The sequence below is a fragment of the Gymnoscopelus microlampas genome (assembly GCF_963454915.1).
Source record: "Gymnoscopelus microlampas genome assembly, chromosome: 11".
Taxonomy (NCBI): domain Eukaryota; kingdom Metazoa; phylum Chordata; class Actinopteri; order Myctophiformes; family Myctophidae; genus Gymnoscopelus; species Gymnoscopelus microlampas.
This window is the reverse complement of record NC_139948.1, coordinates 36,919,559-36,942,086: the sequence shown is the minus strand read 5'-3', so window position 1 is coordinate 36,942,086 and position 22,528 is coordinate 36,919,559. Positions and strand designations below refer to the sequence as shown.

At 41.2% G+C, this 22,528-nt stretch overlaps 3 protein-coding genes across 3 annotated transcripts; 1 reads left to right on the top strand and 2 right to left on the bottom strand.

Annotated features, from left to right (window-relative positions):
• The first annotated feature begins 2,178 nt into the window (after nt 1-2,178).
• LOC311055584 (uncharacterized protein) lies at nt 2,179-5,299 on the top strand. Its single transcript, XM_084071831.1, has 4 exons — nt 2,179-2,746; nt 2,875-2,966; nt 3,908-4,028; nt 4,137-5,299. Exons 1-4 carry the CDS (start codon nt 2,473-2,475, stop codon nt 4,937-4,939), a joined length of 1,290 nt encoding a protein of 429 aa, XP_083927957.1. The 5' UTR covers nt 2,179-2,472; the 3' UTR covers nt 4,940-5,299.
• A 4,860-nt stretch (nt 5,300-10,159) lies between these two features.
• On the bottom strand, nt 10,160-16,757 carry LOC311056256 (uncharacterized protein). The gene is made up of 4 exons (XM_084072741.1): nt 16,348-16,757; nt 15,555-15,706; nt 11,430-11,535; nt 10,160-11,349 (listed from the first exon to the last, which is right to left on the bottom strand). The coding sequence occupies exons 1-4, from the start codon at nt 16,676-16,678 to the stop codon at nt 10,736-10,738; spliced, it is 1,203 nt and encodes a 400-aa protein (XP_083928867.1). The 5' UTR covers nt 16,679-16,757; the 3' UTR covers nt 10,160-10,735.
• A 1,540-nt stretch (nt 16,758-18,297) lies between these two features.
• LOC311056481 (uncharacterized protein) lies at nt 18,298-22,509 on the bottom strand. Its single transcript, XM_084073128.1, has 4 exons — nt 22,086-22,509; nt 21,488-21,560; nt 20,053-20,161; nt 18,298-19,057 (listed from the first exon to the last, which is right to left on the bottom strand). The coding sequence occupies exons 1-4, from the start codon at nt 22,385-22,387 to the stop codon at nt 18,315-18,317; spliced, it is 1,227 nt and encodes a 408-aa protein (XP_083929254.1). The 5' UTR covers nt 22,388-22,509; the 3' UTR covers nt 18,298-18,314.
• Between the last annotated feature and the right edge of the window lie 19 nt (nt 22,510-22,528).

The window sequence follows — 22,528 nt, the reverse complement described above, 5'->3', positions numbered from 1 at the left end:
ACAATATTTTATTATTAATAATTTGTGCAGTAAAACATTTCGGTAATAATCACAGACGAGAACATTAGACACAAACAATGTTTTTAGTTTGTTTTATGACATTTTTACATGTATATATTGAAGTAACTGGGATTTACGATTTCATTGAACGCACCATCAGTTCGCCTAACCGTTAAAAGCCACGTAGCTGCGCAATCATTTTTGAAGCACGGCTGGTGCGACCGACTCTCTCTGAAGAGCGGCCAGCGTGACTGCAGTACTAAACTGGGAGACTCATTAAGCACTGAGCTTGTTTAAGATGAGATCCCCAGATCAGAGAATGCTGTGTGTGTGTGTGTGTGTGTGTGTGTGTGTGTGTGTGTGTGTGTGTCTGTGTCTGTGTCTGTCTGTCTGTCTGTCTGTCTGTCTGTCTGTCTGTCACTCAGAATATATCAGGTAATATTCACATGAGTTTCAATGTACAGTGCTCTTATATGAATCATGTCATTTTAACTTGTCCTGTATTTTTTATCGCATATCATGTTTTGTTGGGTCTTTGAGTAAGCAGTAGGGGTTGGTTGGCAGGCAGTGACAGCGACCATACAACCACGGGGGGAGATGTAAAAACTAGAACAAAAGAAAGTTGCCCGTGGTCTCGTTTATAGCTGTTTTGAGGTAATACATTTTAAGCTGCATAGCCATTTTAATGCTTAAGTGCCTAGCATATTGCTTTCATTTTATGTAATAATTGTCGTTCTCATGTCTGCACTTATCTTCAGTATGTATGCCCGAGTTTAAATTAGTTTAGTTTAGGTATTTCATTATTTTAAGTTCCTGTTGTACTGGAATTCAAGTAGTCATTAAACTTGAATACACTAAACAGGCTCACTTACTCCAGTTTTCACCATTGAAACTTGGGCCTTCTTTGGGTAAATTTAAAATAGAATAATCCCGTTTAAAATAACAGGGAAATAATTAAAAGTTATTTCCGGGTGAGGTTCAGTCAAGGTCATGGACATTTGAAGATATATCAAGAGTAGTGGACATTGCTGAAAACTTGTCTCGGCTAAACCTCACAATGAAACCCACAGGTTCAGACAAATAAGTGGATGCATTGTATTTTTCTGCAGTTGTTACCCCATTTATCATGGTATACATTTACCATTACACTGGATAAGATATGACGGGCCTCTGTGCCACAAATTGGTGAACGTTCCTATTAAGGAATATTGTAATATGACTTGTATAAGTAGTCTCTGTCCACTATTCTATCCTCCAAAACTAATTTAAAGGGAGTAAAAAATATGATTTAAAGTAATTGATAAAGTGTGAAAAGTTTGGTCAAGTCTCGAGTGAATATGTATTTATTTCGTATTAAATTGACATAACATCTTTTAAGATGGAATGATATAGGGTAGATGGTATGATATATGTCTGTATATGTCCTGATGACGGTTGCCAGCAATAAAATACAGCAGAGCTTTTTTCAGCATTTCCAGTGTGCAGACTTCTTGTTGTGATATTACTGCTCGTCTTGCACCTGGGCCACGGATGTGCCTGCACTATCTTCAGATGGTATGATATAGCCTGTATCATAACACTATCATGTAAATGTTAAAAGGGGTAAATGTATCAGTAGTTGTGCTAATCTTCAGAGAAACTTTCACTTTGGAAAAGCAGTACCCTTAGTCTAATCCTTTTTCTTTTTTTTAAAGCCGTCTTGTTTTTCTAATTTAGAAAAACAAGACGGCTTTCAAAAAAAAAAAAAAAAGTGAACAGTTAATAATCATGTATGATAAAGTTAGGACGAGCTCGGCACTGATGCCCTGTGTCCGCTCGTTTCGACGGGCATCTTTAACGCTGTCTTGACTCTAGCTCTGGTCCATAGCGTTAGAAGGAGTCCTAACCATAGAGGTATAGGTCCTATTAACGCTATGGACCAGAGCTATCCTGACTAGTGACTCCTGCGTGGCTGCGTCCTGGCCATACAACCATGTCCGAAACCATGACAACCCACAAACATAACAACAACCTCATGTCACGAGACCTTGCGCTCCCTAGAACAGACCTGAACTGTAAATAAGCAGACGCTGGGGGGCGATCGCCATAATATAATATCATAATCTGGGTTCCTGCGTCTCCTGGAAGTGACGTAAGTCATTGCTTTCTTATCCCCACCCATGATATAAACCAACATGTATACTTCGCCATACGACTGCGTCGCCCGGTGAAAAATGGCCGATCTACAAGCCCACGACGCGTAGCCAATGCGACTCCATGTGAGTTTGCAGATCGGCTGTTTTTGACGCGCGAACGATGCCGTCGTACGGCCGAGCACAAATTGGGGAGCCCCCCCTCTATCCCTTTGTCGCTACACTATAGCTGACCGCGGCGCTACCGTTACTTTGTATCTAATTTAGCACGACGTCCATTTAGATACTATTTGTTGATTTGTAATGTGTCTGTCGCTACAGTGGAGCGGGTACATCAGTTATGACGAACCACCTTCCTATTCACACAAAGTTATCCTCCATCATGGAGGTGATGATGACTCGAGTTTGTAAACTCGTGGACGATGATCTAACTGGACTGCGGTCGGAATTAGCTCGAGTTCTTCTGGATAATGCCAGGCTTTGTGAAAAGGTGCAGATTTTGGAGTGCGAACTGGCGCTCTTGGGGAAAAGAAGCGACGTCCTCAAACCCGCTAAACATTTCCGCAGCATCGGCGTGCAAGCAGGAGACATGTTTAAAGATGGAGCTGATCCTGGTATGATTGCCTACTATTTGCTGCAAACAGCAAGCGCATGCTGTTTTGCAGCAATGTTGCCACAGTCTGTCTGTCTCTGGGGTGTTAATGATGATCATTCATGTGTGCAATAACTGTCTTTTCTGCAGTGGATCGACCTCCCAGTCCCACCATAGAAGGGATCTATGGAAAGGATTGGTGTATGAATTTGTGGAAAGATGTCACAACACAATGTTCAGAGGTGAGAATCGAAGTCGCTTATGTGACTGACAATTAAACAGTACATTCCAGATAACCCAAGGTGTTCCTGATATATTCTGCTTAAATTACAATTGAGTTGTTTGCAGCCAACCATGTAGTCTTCTCATATTTTGCATTACATTAAAAACATCTATTCTGGCTCCATGAAATCATCTGTACATGCACCAACATAAAATAACAGCCAAACTACGTATATTAGTGTGGATCAGAATGTAAAACTGCTCAGTCATTGTATACATTTTAATTCGTAGTATAAGTTGATCACAGACAGGTGGCACATGGGTGATTGTAAACAGGAGCCAGGAGGTGATTCTTCAAATGATCTGTTTGAAGATTAGCTGTGTCCAATAAGCTGTGGCATTGTGTTATATTGTAGGGCAAAACACATACACATTCTGTGAATACTGGTTGGTTGTGAATGTTTTTTACGTTTTAGTTACTTCTGCATTCTTAACATGTACCATGCATTTCAGACAATAGCTCAATCTATCAAATTAAAGAATACATGTGTATTAAAAATCTAATTTCCAAATATTACAGCAGGAAGTGAGCGGATATACATAATTATTAATAACTTGAATTTATATTGTGCCTTTCAAAAACCCAAGGGCGATTTACATCAACAAAAATAAACAAACTATTTGCCTAAAGTCTGGGTGAACAAGTGTCTCTTCAGTGCGGATTTGAAAGAGTCCAGTGTTGGTGCCTGGAGAATCTCCATGGAGAAAGTTCCAGAGGGAAGGAATAATTGGGGAGAGTGATGGTTGCTGCTGTTGTTGTACAATTTGATAGCGTTATTATTGAAGGTTTCTAGATGAGTGCACCTGAAACAACTGCTAAAAAGGTTATGTTTACATGAACAAACTCCAAATTGAAATGCTGATGAATACACTGTAATACGATCTGCATGTAACCTTATAGATGCAGTCAATGGAGCAGTCTTCAGAAGAAGTCATCATTAAAGAGGAGTTGAAAGAGGAGGATTGTGAAGTGGAGATTGCAACCAGCTGCCAAAAGGAAACTCACAAACTGAATGTATCAGGTAAGAGAAATAAGGGATATTCAGATTGACATGAGGTAATTTGTGTACTGTGCGCTCTTATCAGAGTAATGTGATTTTAATGTGTCAGTATTTTTTTGTGTGAATTAGACGGGTGTACGAGCCGAAGAGCAGAGGGGCCATTCGTTGATGACAGCGTTGGGGTTTTATCAGTCGACCAGTTTGTGGCAGCAGTTGGTCTTCCTGAAGAATCGTTGACAATTGATGGAGCCATGGAAGAACATAGTAGTACCCATGTCATTCCCATTGATGAGGATGATCCCGCCAATACACAGTTTATAAAAGAAAGCAAAAAGGAACTGTCAGGCACCATTGTAGGTGAACCTACACAAATTCAACCGCAATCTCTGCCAGTGAATTCAGAGAATGATACAGACCTTTATAGAGAAACATGCAGTACATATAATACAGTGCATTTACAAACTACCAACAATACTGACAAAGACCAGTTCACTTGTAAAATATGTGACGAGACATTCTTCCACAAACGTAATCTAACACTCCATATGAAGACCCACAAATCGGACTTATGCCAAATATGTGGGCAGAGCAGTAGAGATAAAACACACAAGTGTATCCCTCCAGTGCCCTTGCAGAAGTCAAACACCACGTGTACATTGTGCGGGATTACATTTGGTAAATCTTCAGCTCTAAAGATTCACGATTCTCGCGTCCATACAGGAAAGAAAGCCCATGTATGTACAATGTGTGGGAAAGGGTTCTCACAGAAAGGGAATCTCAAAAGCCATCTCAGCATCCACACTGGGGAGAAACCTTTCCACTGTGGTTACTGTGGAAAAACCTTTAGGCAATTGACGAGCCTCAATTACCATTTAATGACCCACGAGAAAAATGAGGAAAATGCCAGAAGATCAAAACGACTAAAAAAATGATGCTGCCTATAGTTTGTCCGTTATCTGCTGTTTTATGTAACCGCAACGACGAAAACTGCATGGTCATATTAATGCATAGGAACCGGCGCCTAATATAAAAAAATATTGTTTAAATCTTTGTTAGTAATTCTCAAGTCTGCACTTAGGCTACTTTTGAAATTGTATTGGTTGTTTCCAATAAGGGTTACTGGGACATTGATGTAGCACACATAATTAAGAATACCAGTAAGGATCTTTGTTTTGTACATCACAGAATTAATACTGGTAATTTGTCTTCAGTGTGTTTGCCTGAAGATTGTTTAGTTTAGGTATTTCTTGTGTGCCTCCTCTCTGGGGTAATAAAGTATTTATTTTATGTTCCAGCTGTCTTGGAATTCAAGTCATTAAATACTTGTTGCTTGACTACACGAATCCAACCCTCATTTACTATTTCAATTTGATTAGTCTTCAGTTTTCACCATTGAAACTTGGGCCTTCATTTGGTTAATTTAAAATGGTGAACTAATTTTAAGTAATTTGTCTATAGTAAAAATCTATAGAGGTTTACTGTAAACCGGTTTTATAAATGCCCTCCAATGAAATCCAGAGGTTCATGTTGGATATCAGTCAAATAAGAGGATGATTATGCATTTTATTTTCTTGCAGATGTAGTCTACTAAATCACTTAAAGGGGTATTTCACTTCTGGGGTCATTTTAACAGCTACATGTGCCTGGTATCGAACCCAGAACCTAATTAAGGTGAGCACTCTACCAACTGAGCTAGCCTGACAAGTCTTAGTTCACCCAAAAAATGACTTATTTTCTATCGATTGTTTTTGTCGCATTCCTAAGCCAATAATTTGAGCGGTGGTCTCTCCGGTAGGAGACAAATGCAGATCATTTGTGTCTCCTACCGCCTCCATGATGACTGCCTCCGCCGGTCATCAAATTATTGGTTCATGAATGTGACAAAAACAAAAATTAAGTGTGTAATCGATAGAGAAAAGATATTTTTTGGGGTGAACTACTCCTTTAGGGCGCGCTCTCACCGCACTTATTTTACCTCTGGGGCAGAATCTGCCAATGCTTTGTCAATGCAAATGCGTGGATTCCTGGTCATGCAGATTTTTTCCAAGAATCCACGCATTTGCAGATTCTACCCCAGAGGTAAAATAAAAGTGCGGTGGGAGCACGCCCTAAATGGGTATTGGGGTACACAGTTTAAATATGTATTAATTTTATCTGACCCTTTAATGTATTTGATTGTGTGTGTATATATATATATATGTATTTAAAAAAAATCTTTAATGAATAAGGTAATTGGACAACCTCACACATTACAAGGACAATATCACCAGAACCAAGGACTGGTGTTTTCAATGAATCTAACATGGTTAAAATTGAGTTTGAATTTGTTACAATGGATTCATATAGGCAAGGGTAAAAAGATTTTTTTTTAAATGTATAGCAAGGGTAAAAAGATTAAAAATGTATATCAAATATCTAAATATTAAATCAAGCGACTTAAAATAACCCCAGAAGTGGTTTAACCCATTAAGACGGGGAAAGCCTATATGTTGTTATACCTTTAAAACTGGAAAAGCATCTGTGTCATTGTAGCTGTGTTGCTATGTATATAGCAACAGGAATTACAATAGAATTGAATAAAAAACAGATTTTCTGAAAATATGGTTAGGATTTTGGTGTTTTTAAAATCGGCCTCAGGTCTAAATGGGTTAAAAGTGAAATATCCCTAAAAGCTGCATTGTGCGATATATTCCCAGCACAGGAGGACTTCTGATAACCTATATGCATGCAAAAAGTAATAACTGCATGGAAGCTAACAGCTCCTTAAATTGGCATAACTAAAACAGCCTGTCCAGTTCCAGCTAAGTTTGTCTCACTTTGGCTGCCAAAATGTGTTGGGTATGTATGAAGTTTTTTCTGTTGGACGGGGTAAAGTGCCAAACACATTGGCTTGTTATTAGTCCAGTAATTCTAGCAAAAAAATCCACTCAGGTTGGACCAAATTGTATTATTTTGTTTCTCAACTGATTTTGACTGGAAATTAGGTCTACTAGCCAGGATAAAAAATCTACCCTGATCTGCTCACTGCTAATACCCTAAATCCAAGATGGCCGCCATTGTGAGTATTTCATTCCAAAAATTGGCATATCTTCCAAACTAATAGAGCTATGAATGGAAACAAAGTGTCTAATCCTATGTTTTTGAGGTCAGGGAATTGATTAGAAGCATTTTTAATAAGACTGAGATTTATTTTGGTAACTTAAGTTACATTTTATTGCCATTTACAGGTGAAATCACAAAACTAAATGCAGTAAGTAAAACATAAAGAAAATAAAAGGCACATTGAAAGGCACAGGTGTTTTCAAAGCTTGACTGTCACCTCCTGATTGCATTACACATAACTTAAATCATCTAGAAAACATCTAGAGACATGTAGAGAGATATGTAGAGCCTTCACTGCATCATTGGTGCAGGTGATTTCAACACCCAGACAGTCTAATCATCTAGAAGCTCTTCACTGTTCACTTCAACATTGGTGCAGGTGATTCCCTTACACTGACCACAAGCCAGGGTGCACAGCAGTCCATTCTTGCGACAGGAACAGGTGTTTTTGTCGCACTTGCCGTGGCAGTTGCATTTGACTAGCTTCAGCAAGGCTGCTGGAGCAGCATCCCTCTGCATCCTCACTGGCTTGAGATTCTCCACATGTTGGCCTTTGTGGAGCAACCATCCCCACTTGGTTGGATCAAGAATATTGCCTAGCCAGGTTTGTAGCTGGTGGTACACTCGGTAACTATGGTACTTGGCTGCATCGCAAGTAGGTGGGAGAGATTCAGGAGGCAGATAGACCAACCTGGACGCCATCTTGCTACTGAACCTGGCTGCTCTTTCAAAGTCAAGGCTATTCCCAGGCTTAGAGTTGTACAGGACTTCTAGAGCGGCCTGGCCATGCTTGTTGACATCATCGTGGCTTTGATTTGGCTTCATGAATAAGCTTCATGAGGAACATTAAGGCGGTTGGTGGTCTGACAAGAGGTCGGGGGTTTGAACAGTCGACAAGTCTGATATGGTTGATGTCCACCCCAGCATGTGGAGAAGTCAACAGGGCCATGAGAGAAGTGACCGGCCTACAAGACATCAAGGAAGCAGTGGTCCACAAGGACAGGGCAGCTGCAGGGATGACCAGAGATGCCAAGGATGTGCAGATGATCCTGAACTACTTCTCTGAACGAAAACCTTTCTCCCGGGATTTGAGGGAACTGCATAGTCTGTCATCTGGAGTCGTAGCTGACAAGTCTGTGAATGTAGAAAGAGCAGAGTCAGTTGGTCATGCCATACTGAAATCTATGCAGGGCAAATCGGTAGCAGAGCACACGTTCCGCAAGAGAGATCAGGTCACCACACTTGCTGCCTCAACTTACATTGCCATTGAAGGAGAACGCCTGGAGATCGACCCGAAACAGTTGTTCCAGCGTCTTGTTGTGGCAGGAACAGGGACTGTTGACACAAGAACCTTGTTCACATACGAGTTGTCAGCTTACCCCACAGCTCTGTTTGACAACAGTCTCCTGATGCGTCCGCCAGACAAGGCCAGTCTCCAGACAGGCCTGGTGAAGAAGTTACCATCCTGTGTAGTAAGTCAATGTCCAGATGATGTCGTGTACGTCCTTGATGGTGGTGCACTCTTGCAACGGCTGCCATGGCCCAACCAGACAACATATGCCAATCTATCCAGTTTGTATGTGCAGTATGTACATCGCCACTACAGACATGCTGTTGTCGTATTTGATGGTTATGGAAGTGGTCCCTCTACAAAGGATGAAGCACACCAGAGACGTTCCAGGTCAAACAACATCGGAGCAGAAGTTGACCAGCCAGAAATGCAGCTGACCATGAAGAAGAAGGCATTCCTCGCAAACCCCAGGAATAAGCAGAAGTTCCTGTACTTCATTGGCAGCGAGCTGGAGAAAGCTGGAGTTGAACTCTACCACAGTGCTGGTGATGCTGACTACGACATTGTGTCAACAGCATGTACCATGGCCAAGAGGAGATCAGTGGCAGTGGTTGGGGACGACACCGACCTGCTGGTCCTGCTGCTGCACCATCTCAGTCCCAGCCATCATGTCATCTTCCTACAGACAGCCAGCAAGATCCTCAACATCCGGATCCTACAAGATAATCTAGCCCCTAACCTTACTGCATCATTGCTCTTCCTACATGCCATCACAGGGTGTGATACGACGTCAAGACAATACAGCATAGGGAATGTCATGGCAATGAGCAAATGCCATCAGCTCAAGGACCCCGCCAGCTTATTCATGAAGCCAAATCAAAGCCACGATGATGTCAACAAGCATGGCCAGGCCAAGTCCTGTACAACTCTAAGCCTAGGAATAGCCTTGACTTTGAAAGAGCAGCCAGGTTCAGTAGCAAGGTGGCGTCCAGGTTGGTCTATCTGCCTCCTGAATCTCTCCCACCTACTTGCGATGCAGCCAAGTACCATAGTTACCGAGTGTACCACCAGGTACAAACCTGGCTAGGCAATATTCTTGATCCAACCAAGTGGGGATGGTTGCTCCACAAAGGCCAACATGTGGAGAATCTCAAGCCAGTGAGGATGCAGAGGGATGCTGCTCCAGCAGCCTTGCTGAAGCTAGTCAAATGCAACTGCCACGGCAAGTGTGACAAGAACACCTGTTCCTGTCGCAAGAATGGACTGCTGTGCACCCTGGCTTGTGGTCAGTGTAAGGGAATCACCTGCACCAATGTTGAAGTGAACAGTGAAGAGCTTCTAGATGATTAGACTGTCTGGGTGTTGAAATCACCTGCACCAATGATGCAGTGCAGGTTCTACATATCTCTCTACATGTCTCTAGATGTTTTCTAGATGATTTAAGTTATGTGTAATGCAATCAGGAGGTGACAGTCAAGCTTTGAAAACACCTCTGCCTTTCAATGTGCCTTTTATTTTCTTTATGTTTTACTTACTGCATTTAGTTTTGTGATTTCACCTGTAAATGGCAATAAAATGTAAGTTAAGTTACCACAAAAATCTCAGTCTTATTAAAAATGCTTCTAATCAATTCCCTGACCTCAAAAACATAGGATTAGACACTTTGTTTCCATTCATAGCTCTATTAGTTTGGAAGATATGCCAATTTTTGGAATTAAATACTCACAACGGCGGCCATCTTGGATTTAGGGTATTAGCAGTGAGCAGATCAGGGTAGATTTTTTATCCTGGCTAGTAGACCTAATTTCCAGTCAAAATCAGTTGAGAAACAAAATAATACAATTTGGTCCAACCTCAACCCTAGAATGACTGGACTATATTGTAATTCCCTTAATGGTAAAGGCAGCATATCACACAACAGCTTCAATTGTGTACTAATATGGCAGAACTGGCACAGTGGGTAAGTCACTTTTTGTTATTCTTCTAGGCTATATTGGAATAAATAGAGTTAGCACAGTGTTATTAAATACTATGGTATTTGTCAATACTTTCTACAGGTGCCGTTTGCACAGAACACCTCTATATCAAATAATTGATTATAATTTGTCAATACTTTCTATAGTTGACATTTATACAGTACACCACAGTCTTATAATTGATTCACTTGTTTGTCAACATCTGATTTTTTTACTCTCATAACAGTTCCTGCGTTAATGCTGAACAGGTACAGTATATCATAAAAAGTTCAAAGCTACATAGTATTCTTTAGGCAAAAATGGTATAATTTGGATTACTCTGTGTAAAATCCAAATGTTCTTTCGGCATCCACCAGGTCTCAATTGAAACACTTGTGTTGATTAAAGCCATACTTGTAGGCATAACTTTTCCCACAATCCACACAGCTGTAGGGCTTCTCTCCTGTGTGGGTACGTAGATGCATGTTGAGAGAGCTTTTCTGGGAAAAACTTCTACCACACTCTAGACAACTGTAGGGCTTTTCCCCTGAATGTACACGTTGATGTAGTTTCAAGTATGTTTTTTGGGCGAAACGCTTCCCGCAAACTGTGCAGCTAAATGGTTTTTCTCCAGAATGCCTCCTGATGTGGACTTTCAAACTACTCAAATAGTTAAACACCTTACCACAGAATAAACATTCAAACTGTTTTGGTACCTTCCCAGCAGCCCTGTGCTGGTTTGCCAGTTCTTTGGATGCATTAATTTGCATGTTGTTCATAAAGTCTGAGTACTCCCCACTGGCTGATGATCGATTTGTGTCATCAACAAGATTACCCATGGTTGATCCCTCTATTAATCCATCCATAAGTATTGGCTGCGTGCCTTGTTGTGGTTGAGCAGAAGTTACTGGGAAGTTGTTCACGCCCCCCTGGTGAAGTCGAAGCTCGTTGACAGCTCTCTGATCTGTTCCGTCCTCCTCAATTGATGCACCTCCTGTCAAAACAGACAACCTGGATCAGTTTTGCAATGACACAAATGTCGTTTATTGTTGGAGATTGTGATGGCCAACTTACTCTTTCTGTTATCTGAAAGCCTCATCTGTTGGCCAATGGGCTGATCTTCATACGTCTCCTCTTTAACAAATATTAGGTCTGGTTCACCATCCATCAAATCTACTGCCTAATAAACAATGAGACGGATAGTTTTAAACAGTTAAACAGACTCTTTTTTTCTTTTGTAACTTTTTTTCCTGTATTTTAACAGACAGAAATTAAAACGCATATAATCCGTATATGTATACACATTTATCATAATTTCCATATTCAGTATGCAGCCCTATATTGTACCAGCAGAACAAATTCAATATACTGCAGTATGGACTTGTGAAAAATGTTTTTTACAGTTAGGGTGGAGCCACATTTTGTCCCCGTCTTTTCTGCCATCATACACAGACTGCCTGTGTGTGTGTGTGTGTGTGTGTGTGTGTGTGTGTGTGTGTGTGTGTGTGTGTGTGTGTGTGTGTGTGTGTGTGTGTGTGTGTGTGTGTGTGTGTGTGTGTGTGTGTGTGTGTGTGTGTGTGTGTGTGTGGTAGGAGTACAGACACTGGCATGTTTACTATTATGTGCAACACCACTTTTCTCTTTAGTCTATTTTGCTTCTACTATTCACAGACTCACTATCACTATTGTGATGATGTTTATCATGTTACTATGCTGCTGCTGCAATGTCATGCCAAAACTTTCATGTTCACAAGATGAAACAAGAACATTGGAACCGTGAACGTGTGGAATGCCAATGGAGGGACAAAAAGCCATACTTTCGTAGGACCTGTACGTGTTTTACTGATAGTGAATAGACCTGTAGTTTCTGGCATTTAGCCAAGATACCAATTCCAATTTTAAATTTATTTTAACATTTTAGACTAAAATGATCAACACTATCTGTAGATTTCATAAATTATTTTGACTGATTGGAATAATGCACCTTTTCCAGTAAGAATTGTGTTTAACATCTGACAATATGCAGATATGTTCCTGTATTAATTGTGCTCAGATGAGATGAGAAAATATACTCCAAATAGTAGGGGGGGGGGGGGGGAGTATATTTTAAACACCTATACATTAAATACAGGTACAAATATTTTGTTTAACCACATGAGACCTAGGGCCTTAATTCATGATAGGTGACCATTTAGTTGAAATAGTTGAGCTTGTAGGCTATTTTCACTATTTAATGTAAAATAAAGTATATAGGGTTGAAGTGGTTAAAGCCTCATATTGGATACTAATGACCAACCAGAGAGGGTCATTGGTTACAACCTGCCATCTCTCCAGGACAAATACAAGAACGCTCGCCCTAATACACACTCGCCCCGGGTCAAATCACCAGGTATTCCTAAACGTAACATCAGTAAAACTATGCCTAAAACCTAAACTTATTCCTAAATGTAACCTCAGTAAAACTATGCCTAAACCTAACCGTGTTCGTAAACAACCTCAGTAAAACTCTGCCTAACCCTAAACTTATTCCTAACCTTAACCTCAGTAAAACAAATACAAGAACACAACAACCGCTGGGGGGCGAGCGTTCCGCGGAAAAAATGGGGGTGAGCGTTCCTGTAATCCTCCAGGACCTGCACCGCTGCTGGACAGAGACGCAAGCAGAAAAGATTATTGCCCACTCTCTCTCTCTCTCTCTCACTTGAAGTCACCAGCAACGTTTTAAAGCTGCAATCACTTCCTGATGCCACAGTAACGTTTATAGGCAGGCGGTGAAGCTCGTTGACACTCACCGATCTCTGTACACAACGCATTGCGTTGAAGATCTGACATTTTTCGCGATTCCATTGCTGCTGCACTGGCACTATCACTTATGTATACACTTCCATGTTTGATATCTGCTGCTAAGTTTGATGTCTCTTACTCGCACAAGAGACTGATATTCTATAATGTTCTTCTAAGTGACGTCTCTCTCAAATGCTTTCGCTGATAACCAACAACCATGATTATGGTTAAAAGTACTGTTTTTACTCTCATCTTGTATACAGTGAATGGGGCCCCCCAGCCCTGTTTATCCAAAGACAGACCACTCCCACGACAGATATGCTCCATCTCAGAATGAAAGAAATCATTAAGAGTAGCCAAACTTTGACTTGCTCTCGTGTGAGTATAGAAACACTTTGCAGACTTTCAACCTCATTTCGTTTTTTTAACTCATAGAGGCGACATGTCTATAACGTCCACAATACTTGCCAATGTTCACTGTGCTGCTGTAGCCAGCTGTAACAATACACGCCAATGTTCTCTGTATCACTGTAGCCAGCTGTAGCAGCCTAGTTTACTACCACCCCCCACTGACGTACTCTGACATTAATGGGTGGTGGACCAGCCACACACAGTTTGTATATATATATACACAGTATACTGTGTGTGTATATATATACACAGTGTATGAGTGTGTGTATATAGCTGCAGTCTGCAGAGCGAATGTAAAGGAAATAGCCTGACCAACTGGTGAACCATATTTGGATGTTCAACTTCCTTCACGTTTGTTCTGTGGTTTGCAGCTATAGTTTATACATAACTCTAAGTTTGGCTTGGTCTGTCAGTATGTCTGTCTGTCTGTCTGTCCCCAACAACATACTGTATCTTGAAAACTACTGGCTGGATTACTTGGAATTTTTCTGTTCACCATAATGATCCCCAGGGACCACCAAGAGTTCGAAACTTTTAATCCCTATCTCAGTGGATCAAATTTGGATTAAATTTGGATTAAACCAAAAAATATCATTGGGATCACTTTGATATCCGATCTGTGATCATAGAATTATCTCAGCAAACACTCTGTCAATAGGAACTATAAGTTTGATTAATGAAATAAGAATTAATGCTACTATCCAGGCACTAGATAGATGCCCCCATGACCTTTCCTCTAGCGCCACCCTCAGGCCACAATGAACACATCTCATCTAATGGGTGGACTGCCATGAAACTTACTGTCTATGCGCGTTCATGCTCACTGGAGAAGAAATCTGGAGACCCCCCCATGCTATGTGCACCAAAAAACTGCACCAGTGGTAATGGGCTCTATGCACACACAGCAGCCCAGCCATATTGAAATGAAAATGGGCCTTCCTTCACAGGTCTTACCAATTATTATGCTAATCAAGGCTCTGTTCCATTCTGGTCAAACAGAGTCAGGGTGCAGATATTGTGCATGTTGGCTCACTCACTGGAGACACTCTGCTACACCAGTGGGAAAGTCTGGTCAGCTCCAAATGGCCCCTTGCACATGTGTAACGGGTCCATTTGTACACTCTCAGAGTTATGGGGGTCCTTGAAGTTAAAAAGAGCCACTGTACTACACCAGTAAATGGAACAGAGCCTTATTAGTATAATTGGTAAGACCTGTAAAGGTTTCTTTCCAATATGGCTGCTGTGCATAGAGCCTATTACAGGCAGTCAATGGACCATCGGGGAACAGTACTGTTTACAGTACAAAATATATACAACCTTATGTACAATAATTTAATATGGCCATTAAAAGTAAGACATGTATTGGCATAGCGTGGGGGAAAAGCTTGAAATTAAATATTGGCTGTTAAGTGCTTAATATACTGTTGCACATGGTATCGTTTTCTGAAAACAGCCGATCTGCAAGCTCATAATGCATCACGCTCACGCTGCAACTCATGGTGAGCTTGTACAAATCTGTCTTTTTAAAGATAATTCATGTTAAGTAAGGATAAAAATAAAATAGACTGCTATGCATTCTTATATGCTAAATATATATTATTGTGAGGTGGGGTGGTCCTTGAGGATTGTTTGAAATATGCTAGTGGTCCAGATGAAAAAAAGAGAGAAAAACGGTTGCTCTACCACTGCCCTTGCGCCAAAAAGCAATTTTGGCCCAATTTTGTGTAGTTTACATAGCCAACCTTTGAAACCAATATATTTGTTTTGGCTAGGCAATAAGTCCAGAGAGATCACTCAATGTTTATAATGTAACCAGTAATGCATTTCCCCCCCCCTTGATTAAAGCAGTTGTTTGTACTTGCTTTGTTATTATTATCATCATCATCTAATTATTAATCTTTTTTGTTATTATCTAGTCGTGGAGGATATTGTGAGCAGTGAAAGGCTGACATCATAATTTGCGACGTGCTCCTGTAATCATTCCCCCTCATTGTTATCTCTAACCTGTGGTGGCACTGGTGGGCCATTGTTTCTCAAAGTAGAGGCTTCCTCTGTCCCTTTGGCTGCAGGGGGGAGTTTCTCTCTCCATAGATCCATACACCAGTCTTTTCCAAAAATACCATCGATGGCTGGAGCAGGAGCAGACTGTTGCTGATCTATAAGGACAATACACACACATACAATAATACATCGATAAACACAATGCATAATACACCTTAAAGTCCTTATTTTTTTTACATGTCTCGTCGGCAAGCAGCAATTAATCCCAGCATCCATATTCGGGGGGAGGGGAGGCATTAGCCAAATAGCCGATCTACAAGCGTTTTGCTTTTGCAAAAATATTTGGTGAAGAGAAGCGGGGAGAAAAAGCGCTCCGGGGGACTAAAGAAGGGGTCTTCAACGTTTTTCAGGCCAGGGACCCCTTAGCTGAGAGAGAGATGGAGGGACCACCACTATATATTGTATATAATTGTGTTGAAGATTAAACCTTCGGCCATTTAACCTATTAAACCGTTCTTTTCCCCTCTACACCAAACCACTTTGCCGAAAATAGCTGATGTGTGCTTGTAGATCACCTATTTTTGGCTGATGTTCCCCTCAGAATAGGGATGCTAGGGTTCAAGTGGTTAATGTAAAAAGAAAAATCAGATACCACACAAAGATGTGGTGACCCCCCCCCCCACCCCACCCACCCTGTAGTAACTCTGAGGACCCCCTACGGATCCCGGACCCCCTGTTGAAGACCCCTGCACTAAATAGAAGAATAGAGGGTTTTGTAAGTGGTTAAAACACGAACCGCGCACGAATTTCTCTGAGGAACCCCCAGATCCACTGTTGCTGTTGTTCCGATGGCCGACATGGTTGTTGGCTGTTGTTTTTGTTGTGGGATAGTTGTTGTGGGAAGCAGCAGAAGAGGAGCCTCTGGCCGCTCTCAGCTGGATCTCCAACGTGAAGCATTTCTTCTTCAGGGCTTCGTTCTCGCTCTTGGTCTGTGAGATCTCTGTGTGGAGCACGGACGAGCACTCGTCGGCAACGTTGCTTATTTCAACCAAAACCGCCTTCGTCAGCTTCTCCAGGATAGCGCCCAGCTGGGTCCGAAAACTTCTGTTGGTGGTGTCGCACATCATGTTGACGACACGAGCGAGCGAGCGACTGATAATGTGCGGTTTAAAAAACACAACAAAAAACCGTCTCGTCTAGTCAATGGTTCCCAGACAGACCGTAATAAACCTACCCTACTTATAAATAAGGTCCTCTCACTGCCGCAAGGGATTGTGGGGGGAATTGTGATGCGCGACCATCAAACGAGTCGTCGATTTTGATCTGCGCATAAAATCGGGAAAATGCCATTCGACCCTGGAACGGTGTACCAGAGATGGCTTTTACGGGTGGATAATTTTTTTAAGGGAACTTATAAATCATGTTTGAAGCAGGGCGACGTGTCTATAACGTCCACTTGCTGTGTTTGCTACTATCTTCTTTGGGCACTATGGGTTAAACTCACACACCCCCCACACACAGGCATCGTCCCGACGCTATTATTATATTGTACACACATGCATGTGTGTGTGTGTGTGTGTGTGTGTGTGTGTGTGTGTGTGTGTGTGTGTGTGTGTGTGTGTGTGTGGATACACCATCAATAAAAACACAAATATATCTAATGCAGGTGAAACTACTTTTCATTCTGAGTGCCTATATTGTGTTTAAGTTTCTTGAGTGAAGGGTGTAGTAAAATCATCTTTAATTTGTATTTATATCCAACGATCAAGATCCAACTATCAACGTCTCCTGTGATAAATGGTGACTGTAGTGTTCACACAGATAGTTCTTCAGATAGTAACAACAGTTAAGACTGGTATTGTGTTGAATTAGTTCAAAATAACCGATTCATGGAAAGGAAGTGAGTTTCCCATCTTTGAAGGATGTATTATTAATACTGTAGCAACCCCGCGTGTGTGTGTGTGTGTGTGTGTGTGTGTGTGTGTGTGTGTGTGTGTGTGTATATGTGTGTGTGTGTGTGTGTATGTATGTATATATATATATATATATATATATATATATATATATGTGTGTGTGTGTGTGTGTGTGTGTGTGTGTGTGTGTGTGTGTGTGTGTGTGTGTGTGTGTGTGTGTGTGTATATATAAATGTAATGAACATGGCCATATATAGGCTGTGTGAATATATAGAATCTATAAATGTCAGTTACTGCTTCAGTTATGGCACCACCAATAAAGAAAAGGCTCAATATTGAATAGGTCAAACTAGTTTCTGAGAGCCTGTGTGTGCATGTTTCTTGAGTGAATGGTGGGGAAAAAGACTCATTTGCATCAGAAGTTGAATTAAAAATAATAATAGAAAAAATAAGGATTTTTATGTCTCTTTGCTCTTTTGTTACTGGAATGATGCTCACTGCAGTGTCAGTTGTAGGACTGGTACTTCGCTGAATTAGTTCAAAACAACTGATTCATAAAAAGGAGGTGAGTTTCCCATCTTTAAAGGATGGTGTATTTTTAATACCCATGCTGGACAGTTTGATTAAAATGTGTTGCTGTAAGGGTGGGAAACATATGAAAAACAGAATGCATTACTATTTAACAGCATAATAGCAAAATATTTACCAGCAGACCCACATCATACTTTGTTGCATTATTGACCTACTAACCATTATGATTCAAATTGAATTGTATTACTGCAGTCCACTCAAATATGAAACAAAAGATATCTTTATTACAATGTCATTTTAAAAGGAATGCCGAAATAAGTTACGGTTGACCGACAACAATGTTTGATGAGCCTGCATGTCCATTTGTCCCTCTGAATATTGGTAGGCCTACACTAGATTCAGTGCTATACATGTTCATACCAGGATCTATATGTACTGCCATGTGTTTTTTCAAATTACAATTCTTTGTGAATCCTTTACCACATTTTACACAAACAAAAGGTTTTTCTCCAGTGTGAGTGCGTTGATGCATATCAAGAGTACATTTCTGAATGAAGCCCTTTCCACAAATAGGACAGCGATATGGCTTTTCTCCTGTGTGCGTGCGCTGGTGTGTATAAAGATGCCCTTTCTGCGCATATCGTTTTCCACACAGTGTGCATCTAAATGGTTTTTCTCCTGTGTGACTTCGTTGATGTATTTCAAGCTGACTGAAACATCTGAAGTTCTTGCCACATTGCAAGCAGCCAAATCGTTTAACAGCCGAGTTCCTTAAGCTGTGGACCTTCACATTCTTTGCCATACTAAAACTTTGGGCGGCAGCATTTCGGCCAAAGGATTTCTCCACCTCTAGGTTTGTGTGTCCCGGTGTAGGCTGTGCATTCTGGCGCACAGAGTGCGCAGTACTCCAATGTGTGTCCTCTTTCCCTGGTCCGGCCAAAGATGATTGAGAGCCTTGGGTCACAAAGCTCTCAGTGAATACAGGTTGTTGATCTGAGGTGGTTTTGAGGTGCTGGATTACATCTGAGTTTCTCTTCCGAGTATCTGTGGCCATTTGACTTCCTGTTGAGAGAATATATTGAATTAGGAAACATGTCAAATATTAAATCATGTAAAAAATAATTTGCTTGATTAATTACCTGCATCCTTGTAGGGCTGGACAATATATCGATATTATATCGATATTGTGATATCAGACTAGATATCGTCTGGGATTTGGGGTATTGTTATATTGTGATATGGCATAAGTGTTGTCTTTTCCTGGTGTTAATCACATAAGCCCTATTTTATACCTGTTCAGAAATAGCTGCCTGATTTACAAGCTCACAACGCACTGCAACCTTGTAGACAATTTTCTCTATTTTAGAACATTGCGGGTACTTTTGAAAGAAGCCCGATGTACACCTCGAATGTTAGTGACAGGTGCGTAGGACAACCAGGGCAAACATGTTTGTCCTGGTGAAGGTCTAACGACCGAAACGTAGATTTAGCATCCTTTTTGCAAGTTCCAGACAGTGTGCGGGACCATTTTTTTTATATCATAGATCCCTTTCAGAACATTTTGGGGAAAGAAAAATGTAATATTGTGATATTTGATTTTGTCCATATCGTCCAGCCCTATGTCCTTGTAGGTTTGACAGTTTTAGTAATTATTATTGCGTTCACACCGAACTATGGCTGCAGGCAGATAAATGCAGGTTCTGCGCGGCCGCCTGTTTTGTACAGCCAGATCAGTTTAAAAAACAGAGTAGCTTGCAGCACCTTCTGTCTTGACGTTGCCAGTCCGGTCCGTCTTCGTCTCCGACTCATGCGATTGGACAGAGGGGGAAAGCAGCAATTGTCTAGAGCATTTATCTGCTTCAAATAGACTTTTTTTTTGGAGGTGCCGTGGCGCATAGACCCCATAAACTCAAGGTGTCCACAACACACGGAAAGCTGCACAGGGGCAACAAACCGCTCCATTCCCATTGAAAAGGATTGTCAGAATCTGTCGCATGGGCCGAATCAAAGTTCGGTGTGACCGTACCCTTAAGCCAAAATCTTAAAGGAGCACTCACCATTTTCACCTGTCCTTTCTTTCTGTGTCCCACTGTCTCCACTGTCAATCTCCACTGGCTCCTCTTTTACCACTATGAGTTCAGGCTGCTCTCGGATTGGATTTGTAAGCTACAGAGAGAGAAGTTTAGAAATGACACCAATTAGAGAGGAACATGACAGTACGTATTGCACGAATACAGAAGAACTGAGCCCTTTGCAAAGTGGACACTGTTATGAAGTGCGTCCAGTGTACATCTGTATACATCTTCATATGTATCTTTTTTCTCTGTGTATGCCATAAACATACAACTAGGTTTACCTACACTTTATTACATACTATATTAGTTACTACTACTATTAATAACTTATTACTTGTCTTGTACTACAACTTAGTAGTACCTTTGCTTTTATTCCATAAAACATTGTACCTCATGTTGGACATTACTTGTAGAAAAACATGAAACATTTAATTGCACATACAGGTATGAGCATGTGTCAAAGTCTTTGAATCTTGGATCTGAATCTTGTATTGACTTAAAGCATCGTTTTGCAGCAATTTTCCTAAACAATAATTGTTTTACAGCAATTTTCTTGAACAAATAATCATTTACAGCAATTTTCTTGAACAAATAATCATTTACAGCAATTTTACTAAACAAAGAACCATTGATGCTTGTTAGGGTTAGGCCACTCAAGAATTGAGTGTGGGGTACTGAATTTGGACAATTGCCCCATACCAGTCTTCTACCCATTCACAGGCAATTAATTCTGGAATGTGTGAATGCAGTATTTTGTGAGGTAATAATTACTTATGGACACAATATGCATTTTCATTACTTATTTTGCTCTAACACAATGGGTGGGGGGGGGGGGGGGGGGCAGGTGCTGCAAGGTACAAGTTTAGTTAGGCTAGTAAACTAAATATAATATCAAACATAAACACATTTTTCCCGTCTATTATGTATTATTTTTTTATCCCAAGACTTTTGGACCTATTTTTCCCCCAGTGTCAATTGCCTATGTAATCCTGGGCGCTACTTTCCCTCTGCCAGCCTAGGGAGAGCCCAGAACTGAGCTCATGCCTCCTTCAATGCATGAGGAGCTAGCAAGCCGCTTCTTATCACCTGACAGGAGGGAGTTTCCCCGGTTGTACGTGGCGTGTGGAAGGAACACATTATTCCAACCAGTTCCTTTCCCCTCCATCAGGTGCCCCGGCTGACCAGGGGGAGGCAGTATAGAGACCAGGATTACTGCATGTTTTTTGTGAGGGTACCCTGACTACCCTCTATTATGTATTCTTGACAATTCTTTTGTGTTTTAGGAAAAATTATAATCTGCTGCAGAAAATGTACACTGAATGCTGTAATTCACCTGGTTTTCTCCCACAGTACCCCCGCCACCCACCACCCCCCAAAACATTACACTACTACATGACATGTTTTAGAAAGTCCTTACTTCAACAGAAGAGTCACTTTGATGCAAACAGCCCATTGCAGCAGAGGAAGATATGCTTTCCCATGTACTCTCACTAGGATGCAAAAACTCCAGATTAGATCAGACAATCACCACCAATCACACAAGCCATGATGAACAGGTTCCCCAGTTCAGTGCAATATAGCAGTGGTTCTCAACCTTTTCAGGCCGTGACTGACCCCCCAAATAATCACATTTGAGCACCCAGCCCCACCCTGATAAGCACTTGGATTGGTAGGAGTTTAGTCTTAGTTTGACTTGGTTCCACAGATACATTTGTGAAAATAGCAGATATACAAGCTCACAACAATGCGAGGCGTTGTGAGCTTGTGGATCGGCTTTTTTTTTTGCATCTTTCTTATTTGACAATTTGGCCAATGTTTCACCAGTTTTTATAGTATAGTTTGTCCTTAAACGTCCTTAAATGGTCACTTTACTGTCATCTGGGAACCGCAAAAAAATCCTGTGGGGACCCCCCTGGCCCTGGGGGTCCCGACCCACAGGTTGAGAACCACTGCAAGGCACTGTAGGCACTGTATATACAGTAAAGAGGCTATTCATATGGTTAATATAGGCCTACCTTTTTATTATCATAGGTCCTGTCCCATCAGCCTCCACTGTTCCATAAGAATTGTTCTCTGGACCATCTCTAATCTTTATAGCTGTGTCCTGCTGCCTGCGCCCCTGTGCAATCCAGAGCAGATTCTCCATCAGTTGCAGTTTTTCGCCAAGAGACGCGATTTCATTGCGTCCTCGTGTGATCTCTATTTTCAACATCTTTGATTCGATCTCAACCAGTTTGCTTATTTCCAGCACAGCTGTTTTTGATAATGCGTCCATGATGGAGACGAGTTGTGATTGAAAAGAGAAGATTGTCGACATCTTTTTATGTATGTATATTTATAAGTCGAGATAAATGCCAAACAGAAGAGCAGAATAAGGGGAAAGATTGCTTACAGCCAGATGTGTATACGATAAGAAATGTTAGATGTGTGTGTGCATGCTCAAAGGCTAAGCGTGGTC

Coding starts and splice junctions, on each gene's coding strand:
- LOC311056481 (XM_084073128.1), bottom strand. CDS start 22,387: ATGTCGACAATCTTCTCTTTTCAATCACAACTCGTCTCCATCATGGAC. Junction 20,162..21,487: donor AAAGTGACTCTTCTGTTGAA/GTAAGGACTTTC, acceptor CTCTCTCTGTAG/CTTACAAATCCAATCCGAGA. Junction 19,058..20,052: donor AGAAAGGACAGGTGAAAATG/GTGAGTGCTCCT, acceptor TTCTCTCAACAG/GAAGTCAAATGGCCACAGAT.
- LOC311055584 (XM_084071831.1), top strand. CDS start 2,473: ATGACGAACCACCTTCCTATTCACACAAAGTTATCCTCCATCATGGAG. Junction 2,967..3,907: donor TCACAACACAATGTTCAGAG/GTGAGAATCGAA, acceptor GTAACCTTATAG/ATGCAGTCAATGGAGCAGTC. Junction 4,029..4,136: donor TCACAAACTGAATGTATCAG/GTAAGAGAAATA, acceptor TGTGTGAATTAG/ACGGGTGTACGAGCCGAAGA.
- LOC311056256 (XM_084072741.1), bottom strand. CDS start 16,678: ATGATGTGCGACACCACCAACAGAAGTTTTCGGACCCAGCTGGGCGCT. Junction 15,707..16,347: donor CTCAGAGAAATTCGTGCGCG/GTTCGTGTTTTA, acceptor TTGTCCTTATAG/ATCAGCAACAGTCTGCTCCT. Junction 11,350..11,429: donor GCTTTCAGATAACAGAAAGA/GTAAGTTGGCCA, acceptor CTGTTTTGACAG/GAGGTGCATCAATTGAGGAG.